At 34.1% G+C, this 10,989-nt stretch overlaps 1 protein-coding gene across 7 annotated transcripts; it reads right to left on the bottom strand.

Annotated features, from left to right (window-relative positions):
- Positions 1-3,753: 3,753 nt before the first annotated feature.
- On the bottom strand, positions 3,754-9,921 carry LOC112038492 (uncharacterized). 7 transcript variants are annotated; one of them, XM_065779307.1, is made up of 13 exons: positions 9,790-9,914; positions 9,140-9,692; positions 8,075-8,985; positions 7,750-7,862; positions 7,539-7,658; positions 7,278-7,365; positions 6,513-6,604; positions 6,331-6,435; positions 5,529-5,638; positions 4,794-4,881; positions 4,664-4,699; positions 4,431-4,525; positions 3,754-4,152 (listed from the first exon to the last, which is right to left on the bottom strand). In XM_065779307.1, the coding sequence occupies exons 3-12, from the start codon at positions 8,886-8,888 to the stop codon at positions 4,442-4,444; spliced, it is 1,650 nt and encodes a 549-aa protein (XP_065635379.1). In that variant the 5' UTR covers positions 8,889-8,985; positions 9,140-9,692; positions 9,790-9,914; the 3' UTR covers positions 3,754-4,152; positions 4,431-4,441. The 7 variants fall into 7 exon arrangements, with proteins under 7 accessions (XP_065635379.1, XP_065635381.1, XP_065635380.1 ...); XM_065779309.1 differs by having other exon boundaries at positions 9,145-9,692; XM_065779308.1 differs by having other exon boundaries at positions 9,140-9,507.
- Positions 9,922-10,989: the final 1,068 nt, after the last annotated feature.

Genomic DNA, 10,989 nt, shown 5'->3' with positions numbered 1-10,989 from the left:
ACTTACATGATCAAGATAAATCATCTTAGTTGATATGTTATAGTATTCACAGATAAAATGCTCAATTTCATCACCGATTACAAACTAAAATTCTAAGTTTACAAAGAACTTCTAATTTATATCTCCTGTGACTAAATCACATAAATCACTTACTATGCATTTCATGAACTATATGATAATGTCCAAATATTCATGTTACAATTATTTTAGATAATAATAAAATAACTTTATTAATCACAACATTAAGTCATACATAATATCATACATAGTACCATATAATAATATTTAAGGACACTAATCCTAACATTATATACTGACCTAAGGTAAATTTATATGTTTTATAATTACATAAACTTATAATTGATTTTTTTTTTTTTTTTTTTTNAATAGGGTATGGGTCCAAGCATGTAGAGATCGGTGATGGTAGGCCTAGGCCAAGGGATAAAGGGACCTATGTGTTAAGGTTTTTCGGGCCTATATCCAAACTAACTGTTTGGCGGAGGTGTGCTTCCTGAGTTAGGCCTGGTACAATAGTAGCTTGGCCCATTCCCAATATGGGGTTACCATTACCTACTTGACCTATCTTACTATGTAGGGTTTATGGCCTTTGTAACTGAGGCCCATTACTTGAGCTTCCCATTTCACATCTAAATCTGCCCGTATCTACCCTTTGAACCAGTGATTCTATAAAGGAATCAGGTGACTCAGGTATTTGGCCTCGACCCCACGCTGCTCCTATCAATACTTTAAGTCTGTCAGCATTCAAATTGTCAAGATTGAACATTGTTACTGTTGCTGAGCTACTCTCTGTTTCAGATAAGGTGAGGTGAGTATCTTTCATTTCCCCATTCGTGATGAATGGGCCATCTTCATCAACCTAAGTCTATCTAAGTGATAAGGATCTTGGGAGGAGCCATAGAGGGCTCATGGAAAAGGTTAATTCAATTTGAGATTAGTCTGGGTTTTGGTCCTGGGTGTTGGTACTATTTTGTGGTAGACCTTGGGGGGGTTGATCTAGAATTGGGATATGGTTTGTGGCATGATTTGGGACAAAATTAGGATTAGGATTCGTAGCATTATTCAGTGGGCAGTCAAGAGATGATCTAGGTGAGTTAAAAGGTGTAAATGGGGGGGGGGGGGAGAGGTGCATTATTTCCAATTGTTAAAGAGTGGATGGCCGAATTTAGGTCTGCATATTCATTCTCTGGTTGTGTAATGGGATGAGGGTATGGGTTAGGTGTATGAGTCTCAAGATTGGGGTGTTGTGGTGTGTCTGGGTTTGGGAAGTTCTATTGACTTTCTTCTTGAGCCTAGGATGATTGGGGTGGAGCAAGATTTTTAGAATTGGTAATGTTTGGATGTTAGTTATCAAGATGAGGGAGGTGATGGTGGTAAATATTTCCAAAATGAATTTGGGTGGTCCAACATCTTCTTCTGTTATAAAAGACCCTAAGCTCATTGATAAAATGTGGTTCCAAAGCATCAAAACCAAACTGTACCTGGTGTAATGTTGGATTTTTTTTTTTTTTTTTTTTTTGAGAAAAAAACCTACAATTGATTTGAACCACTTGAATCACACTATATTTAACAACGATAATGGATACTTTTTCAATTAATTTTGACCGTGAAAGCTTTCTTTTATGTAATTATAGTTTCATTAACTATACAATAAATTAATATTCTCGTGTGACACCACAGTTACACTTCAAAAACTACAGTATTCAAATCAGAAAAAGCTGAGGGGGAAATCATTATATTCACTCAATTACCTTTGGGAAAGATTGTTCACTCAATTAAGAAGATACGTTGTTCTATCATATCTCATTGATATCCTTTGGCATTTTGGTTGGATAAGATTTATTGCCATTTAACTTATTATGACCTTTAACAAGTCTGACTCTGAAGTCTGGTGCATTATTATTACCTTTAATCTATTAAATTATGTTAGATTCTATCGAGAGGTAGTGTAACTAAGTGATGCTATTATTTATTAGTCTCTTTTATGAGACTTCGAATTTGAATTTCCCACCTCACAGTTAAAAGGTGAATGAGACTACAGATAAAAAATAAAAATAAATATATTGGCGATTTTGATTAATTGATATTGACACAGAAAATAATTGTTTTTGAAAGGATTTGATACCTAACTATATGCTCATGCAATTTAGTGACGCCGGTACGTAGTCCGATCGAGTAACTCTAACAGTAACCTCTTGTCACTTCAATTTGAATATTTGGCACCCTCATTCATATGTTTACGACGTCTACAATCCTTAGATTTATCCAAACGCCAAATAAGTAATGAAAATATGATGTGGACCAAAGAAGAGAACTGTATCCTATTGAACAACCCGTAAGACCATAACCAATCTGCAATGGAAGGCAAATTATTCTGCAAAAACCAATCTTCAAAGGATCAAAAAGATATAAAACACTTGGACTGGTGCAGGAAGATCTGAAATTAGGACTCATTACAAAATGAGAAAGTCTATAGAGTGCAAACACACAAAATATTGGAGTAATTACACTTTTTTTTTATCTTAAATTATACCTTATTTTACACTTGGTCCCCTAAACTATTGAAATGCATGATTAACCCACAAAGTTGTAATTTTGTAACTTAACCCTTTGCCATCTGTTTTGATGTTAAGTTTAACAAAGTTATAACTTTGAGAAGATTAATCGAGCATTTCAATAGTCCAAAGATTAAAGTGTAAAATGTGGTATATAATTTAGGGTGAAATTTCCCCCACAAAATTTAACTACTAACATGGCAGATTATTAATAATAGATAAAAAAAAGTAATGTTAGCAATGAGTTTAGATAAGAATCAGTAAAAGCTTACTAACTCAATTATTCTGAAAAATATTGTGAATTTTTTTTATATATGTAACATTGCTCTTACGAAATTTATTGGCAATCAAAATTTTCCACGTATTCACTCATTATTTTATTCTGTTTCTGTTTTTGTCAAATATGTACATCCTGTTTTAGTTTGGCGCATACATATTTACCAATTTATTGGTACAAATTGATCTTCAAGTATATTCCCCCGACCTCGACATCATGAATAACAAATTAAAAAAAAAAATTCTTCCAAATGGTGTCACCCAAGGAAATCCTGAAATTGACATTCGAAAGATGCCCGCCCCATGAGACAAAGAATGTGCCAAGGATTATGTGATTTTTTGCGGGGCATGTTGTCTTAGTCATAATACACAAACATTCCGGCCTAGTTAATGCGTTCAGTTTAATCCACCAATTCATTTCTAAGCTCAATTTCCAATAAGAACGTAGTCTCAATTGGAATTACTCCAATTAAATTGGCTTAAAGTAACCCCATCTGCAAGGAAGATGACACCTACACCTACACCTACACCTCTTGCCATTAGTTGTGTTTCTTTAAAAACTAACAAAAGTTCCTGACAGATCATGAAAATTGAACAAAATTTCTCTTCAAAACTTTTCATATATTTTTTTTCTTTTTCTTTTTTTTTTTGTGAATTTTAAAAATCTTAACGTTAAATTTTATGTTCTTTATGCTCTTAACATACACATCAAATTTCTTTCAAATTAGATATTATTTACTATTCGATTAATAAACTTATTTTGTATACATAATTTTAGATCATAAAAATTTGAAATTTTAACATTTATTTGATGAGATAGCAATTGATCTTTGATTTTTTTTGAAATTTTACATACATAAAAAATATAATAAAAACATGCAATCTAACGGTTAGATTTTCAAAATTCATACTCAATATAAAAATATATAAGGAGTTTGGAGAGAAACTTTGTTCATGAAAATTATTGCCCTTATAGTTAAAGGTCTTGATTCATAGATCACAAAGATTTCTTCTGAAATAAATATGGCAGAACACCTCAAGATCATGATATATTTCACCAGTACTACAATCTACAAAAACGGTTTGGTTTTAACACCTTCCAACGCCACCATTATCATCCTGCAAAGGTGGAATGGGCACTCTACTCCACACAAATGAAGTTAAGACATCCATCCATCTTGTCAGCAAGCTGCACGTGAAAAGCCAAACCCGCCCCGTAATTGTTTTAGTGAATTAGAGGCGTTCAACTTCACAAGGAAATATTTGGATGCCTGCAAAGCTTACATCGGCAGTAGGGCACAGCCTGCAGATAAGGAATATTCATCACTTATAAATTTAAATACAAACAATAAATAATAACCATGCATTTGGTCTGAGTCATGCCTAGCACATTGAGATTAGTTTGTGTGAAGGTTTGGGGCTGTGAAATTGGATTGCCAGTTGATTTCATGAGACTCAAATTTCCAATTTCATAAGATGACTACAAATGTGTGAATTGTGAAAACGTTAAAAGGGGCACTGTACTACTATATTCAACATATAATTTGGTTTCAAAACACGATTTGAGAAGGAAAATGCTACCTGATGAAACATTAGAGCTTGGCAAACCGTGCAATTTTAGAAAGCACTGTTCTTAAACATCCAATTCCTGCTCCAGATTTTGAGCTTACCATCATCTGAAATTAAAACCAAATTTAAAGTACTTAGGGTGCTTCAATCAACGCTAATACATACATACATGTAATGCGCGTGTGCATGTGTGTATATATATAATTGAAACAATCAATCAATCAAATGAATTTGTTCCTTCATACCAAAGGTTGAACTACAGACTTATTCGCCTTGAGACTCTGCAAGAAGCAAATAGTATTCAGAAAGCTGTTAGTCAGACAGGAGACAAAGGTAAATTGTAAAAAAAATTTCACCATTTTATGTGATGTTCACCTCTTCAATTTGCATTGCACGACGTGCCACATCGATTGGGAAAACTACATCTGTCTTGGTTAATACAATCTGGTATTTAGTTTGCGATCTGTGAAGGAAAATAATTAAGACCTTAAAACTAAAGTACATACCACTTCTACCAGGCCAGTACATACATACGCAAGAATGAAGATGCAAAAGAGCAATATGGTAAATACCATACCACCTCAAGTGGCTTTAGGCCAGATCATTGCATTAGTCACCAATCCATAACATCAACTTGAGGTGATAGGCTAGAAATGTCGTTCCAAAATGTCTGTCAAACCCCCTAAGAATGTAACCTTTAATAACCTTTGTTATAATCCACTTCTTTGTTACTTATCAAAAAAAAAAAAATCCACTTCTTTGTCAATTTCAAGATGGCCGCCCCTAGTAAGTTGATAGTGCAGATATAACAAATGATATGCACCACAGGTACCAAAAATGGTGTCCAATGCATAGATGAGAAGGAAACTTAGAATAAAAGGAAAAAAAATTCAGGTGCTATCTATGAATGTGCCTTCAAATGTCATGTTAACAGATGGGAATGGTTTTATTGCAATACAGGTCACCATTGTTTATGCAACAACTACTGCATAGAACTATACATCCACTTATCTACAACATAAAAAGCATAGAACTATACATCCCAGAAAATAAATATATACAATTTTTAAAAAAAATCAAAATACCAATGTTACAAGGAAATGGACGTACCTTTCCATTAAATTGATAAGTTCATGATCCCTTGGCTTCAAACCCCATTTTGTATCAACAAGTAGGCATACCCGTTTGAGCCCAACTCTTGTGGAAACATATTCCTTCACCTACAGATTGAAATCAACTCAATTCTACACATGAAAAAGGCAAAAGTAATATTTAAGTAAACTTACTTTCTCTTTTGATAAATAATATTTAAGTAAACTTACTTATACACCCATTATTGCCCAGGTACCATTTATTTTTCTTTTCTTTTTTTTAAGACTTTTCCACGCACTTGAATGCATACTAACAACAGTTTAGAGGCAAGAGCAATGATATACTTCATCAGCCATCCAGACTACCAACTTAATTTTCTACTTCCCACGCTAACATCTACCTTAATTTCAGATTTTGAAGGCCCAAAAAGGTTATCCTATTATCAGTAGCCTGCATTGTTAGCAGCTACTGCATCGATGAATGGAACTCTGACCCTATAAGCTTCCCAAAATTGCTTCAAAATAGCAATTTAATTCTTTAATAGCTGGCCCAAAAATTGACCAAAATAATATTTGTGCAGATCTTACCCACCAAAACAATGGATCAGCAGCAAGCAATAAGTGATGTTTTTGAGTGTCAGCTACACATAATTCTTAATGAGAAACCAAACTGATTATAGGCAAATCATGCAAATAGAATATGGTATCATGTAGCACCAAAGTCTTGAGGTATACCAATGTCTTGGTCCTAGCTGTATAAGTCCTGTCTAGACCAGAAAGCAGCTCTATGAGAGAATGTGAGTTTCTGTTTGCATACTTACAAGCTCCTCCCAAGCATCCTTGACTTCTTCTTTTGCATAAGCAAAGCCATATCCAGGCAAATCAACCAAGCAGAGTTTCGATCCCAGGTTGAAGAAATTAATAGTCTGCAGAAGAACGATTGACAATATCAAACAAAGTCCTATAGATATTAAAATCAGAAGATCTAGGAAAATGACAACACCTGAGTAAGGCCGGGCTTGTCAGATGTTCGAACTACACCCCATTGTCTGGTAAGTGAATTAAGTAGTGATGACTTCCCAACATTTGACCTTCCTAGTCAGAGCAATAAAATATAATTAATGTCTCATTGCCTCATTCCCAAGTCAGGGCAATAAACATTTTTTTTTACTTATCAAAAAATGGAAAAAGAAAAAAAAAATTATATAGATATACACACACGAGTAAACATTCTTAAGCGTACAAATCTATCAAAAAAGCAACCAAAGGAAAAAATATCAGACAATCAATTCAGAAAGTACATGATAAACAATTCACACTCTCAGGAGTTTGGGACCTGTGTACTACAAGCCAAATGGAAGATATCTTCCAAATAAAAGGAAAAACACTAATCATTTAGACTAACTAGTAAGTAGACAAAATAAATCCCTCCTTTTGTCCAAAAGGATGAAGTTTGTCTTCGTATATACTATTAACATCATCATTCCAAAACTTTTGACCTCAGTTGCTGAGGGCATAATGTGCCATAACAATTTCAAGAAATCCTAGCCAATCTATGACTTAAATTGAAATAATTGAATACTACTCTACCGGTGAAATTCTTACATGCATTCACCTTGGAATAATGTAAAACTGAAAATATAACAGACTATGAAATCATTCACCAACTGAAAGTAGAATAACTATTCAGTGCATAGAAATAAGGGAAACACAAGGTCTTAATTGAAATAAAATAAGTGTAGAAGAAAGGTAACAACATGGAATTTACCTGCAAATGCAATCTCTGGAAGCTCAGGAGGAGGAAATGATGATGAAACCTTTGCAGCAGCGAAAAATGTCAACTTATTCCTAAACATCTGAGCAAAACAGTTAGCAGTAAAGTTGATTATAGATCAGTAGAGGAAAGAGCACTCGCAGTAAACAGATTCTACGCCATTACTGCACTGATTACTAGATTAATATGGATTGAAGCATATATCATTATGGGAATATTTAACACACTATCTCAACAAGCAATAGATAAACATACATTTTCTTCAATTCGCTCTCTTTCTGAGCTGGTAGAAAAGGGAATATTATCTAATGGGGCAGAAAGCTCAGTGTTATAGCCTGCCCTCCGCAGTTCAATCAAGCGTCTTCGGCCCAACAACTGTGAATAAAATTATGAATAATCAAATTGCTGGAAATTCAAATTTAAGAAAATGGCTCAAACATCACAAGGCCTCACTCATACAAATTACATTTTCTTCCACAAAGGAAAGGATTGAGGGACTGGGTTGTATTGTTCGGAATTGCGCATTCTTTGATATTTTAGTATTCTCCTCCAAATCTTTTTTCTTCTCTTTGGCACTTTCTGCCAAGAAATTACCAAAGAGTTGTAAGAAAAATATTAACTATCCACTTCATTTAAAAATAAAACCAGGAAAGAAAAAGAAGAGACCAATTGCAAATTGAATGACTAAAAGTTGGTAAGTCCCAGGACTACTAAGACAACTGTAAACAAAATAATTATGAAGATACAAGCAGCATTTACATTACCAACAGAATAAGATGATAAATACTGACCATAAATAACAAGGCCATCATCTAGCCGCTTATTTGAGATATCATGTGGATCTATCCGAATTACCCGCTTCTTCTTCTTTGGCATATCGCCTATTACCTCTGTACCCTCATCTAACCTTCTCTTTTCCTGAACATTTTTCTTAGCAGATTTTGAAGGAGATACATCTGGGAATTTTTCCTTACTAATATCCACACGCTTACTTGAGTCATATTTGCTTTTGGTAGGTTTCTTCAATGAATCAGCCCTGCCAACATTCATGTTATCAACATCCTTTGTCTTGGTTCTATTTGATGTCTGTGCACTTTTCACTGTGTCCTTAACTTTACAAGAAGAACGTTTGGTTTCAGAAGTAGCATCCTCCAATCTTTTAGAAACCCATATCGAGCGCGAAGATTTATTGTCACCTTTCAGCTGTTTCTGCTCTTTCTTAGACGAAGCCTTTCTATTGGGTGCCCTTTCATTGTCAGAATAATCTACCTCCCCAAATATATCTTGCTCAGCATAAATTCTCTTCTTTTTCCTATCAGAATTCATACGTTTAAAGTTCCCATTCCTATCATTATTTAGTGTCCTTTCAAACTTTTTACTGTGTGCCCTTTCACTGTCAGAATAATCTACCTCCCCAACCATATCTTGCTCAGCATAAATTCTCTTCTTTTTCCTATTGGAATTCATAAGTTTAAAGTTTCCATTCCTATCATTATTTAGTGTCCTTTCAAACTTTCTACTTCCATCCTTGGAATTCCTAGATCTTCCACTTGCAATTTTGAGCTTCTTATTGAGCTTAAGCCTTAAGCCTGCCTCCCCAGACATTATATTATTGTCTCAATATCCCAATTCAACAAATATAACACCCTCAGAACCCGGCAACAAGGAAGATACCTCCCCGCGTAAACTTTAGACTCTATACCTGAAATTGGAAACTAAAATGAATGACTGAATCCCATTTAGACATTAATTTAATGGACAACAAGAAACCCATTTGCACTTAAATTCAAACAAGGTTATTAAAACACCATTTGGGCTACCAAAAAAAAACAAAGAATGAAACTGAAAGTATGAACCTTACACACTTCACCCAGGGCCGGCCCTTCCCTTAGGCGAGTTAGGCAATTGCCTAAGGCCCCCAAGTGGAAGAAAAGAACCAAAAATAATCTGGACCGCCTCAGCCTCTCTCTGATTCTCTGCTCTCCGCCTCTCTCAAGTCTCAGCTGCTCAGCTCACCTCAGGAATCAGGGATAAAATTATAAATATTTGGGCACAGGGCACTCCATTTTATTTGTTAAGAACTTAAGATAACCTTGTTTATTTGGGCCCTCCCTGGCTGGTTTTGTAACTTTGTTTATAATTTATCAGTTTATCATTATGTCTGCCTGGACCCTCCCTGGACTGGGCGCTAAGAACAATGCAACTATCTGGCCTAGCTAGCACACTTCAAATACCAAAATTACAACAATGCTTATTGTTTTTGTAATATTCTAAAACTTCCCCAGCAACCAAGCCACAATAAATATTGAGAATAAGAAGCCAAAACTAATGCATATACAGTGAGATTTGATTATGTCACAGTTACTTTGCAATATAACAAACACGTTGCGTGCAGTTTGAAGATTCCTCCTAAGCATAAATAGACAATGAAAAGAAACATTTTGATAAATGATATTCTCAACAACATAACAAACACTGTAGTGCAAAACACAAAAATCATATGTACCTTTCAGAAAGACAAAAAAAGTTTTTTTCATTTGCCACCCACCATTTGTGTCCGCGCTGTGTTTGCTTTGCCCTACTCTACTCTTTCAACTCTCAACTCTGTTTTCAGTAAAGTCAGTTTAGCTGTTTAGGATATAAACTTGGGCTGAAATTGGTTATATGGGTTGGGAAGGTCCAAGATTTACCATGGACCTTGCTTCGTCATGGGTGGGTCCAATTAGAGAAGACTGTGGCCCACATACAAGCTCTAGCTCTTCTGCTTAAATTTGGGCCATCTTTGTAACCCCAATCAAATGGTTGAAAGTTGAAACTTGTAACTTGCGTGAAGAACTAGATAAGGCCCATGAAGATCTACACTCTAAACTAGATTACTAGAGGAATGAATGAGTGTTAGATCTTTTTCTTTTTCTTCTTTTTTTAACTTATTGTATTTCAATTGGGTTATTTGGTGGCAATCCTCAATCAGATTTTTCTTCCATCTTGTCTTGAGCTGTTGGATCTTATTTTAGATTTTCTATGAGTTTTTGTACATCTCTTTTTTTTTTGCTACATGTTTTATTGAGCCTTTAACGTTTTTGAATTAGTTAATTATTATCAAGTGTCCTCGTTCTCAATTAGTCGTATATTTTGGTGTTTCTCTTGAAGACATTTAAGATTCAAAATTTCGAACCCCAATTATCAAATTCCCCCCCCCCCAAAAAAAACAAAGTTTCTCTCCAAATTAATTTTGAAAGAAACTTTTCAAACTTTTCATATATTTTATTTTTAGGTGTGAATTTTAAAAATTTAATCGTTGACATGTTTTTTATGTTCTTAACGTGTATATCAAATTTCGTTAAAATTAGATGTTATTTACTATTTAATTAATAAACTTATTTTTTATACATAAGTTTAGATCACACAAACTTGAAGTTTTTACATTTATTTGATGACATAGCAATTGATTTTTGGTTTTCTTGAAATTTTGTAATAATAATATTATCAAGTGTCCTCGTTCTCAATTAGTCGTATCTTTTGGTGTTTCTCTTAAAGATATTTAAGATTCAAATTTTCGAACCCCAATTATCAAATTACCCCCCCCCCCTCCAAAAAAGAACAAAGTTTATTTCCAAATTAATTTAGAAAGAAACTTTTTAAACTTCTCATATATTTTATTTTTAGGTGTGAATTTTGAAAATTTAATTGTTGACATGTTACTTAT

The sequence above is a fragment of the Quercus suber genome, unplaced genomic scaffold (assembly GCF_002906115.3).
Source record: "Quercus suber isolate HL8 unplaced genomic scaffold, Cork oak 2.0 scaffold_204, whole genome shotgun sequence".
NCBI lineage: Eukaryota > Viridiplantae > Streptophyta > Magnoliopsida > Fagales > Fagaceae > Quercus > Quercus suber.
Note: the sequence above shows the minus strand (reverse complement) of the source record. Positions and strands in the feature narration are given on the sequence as shown.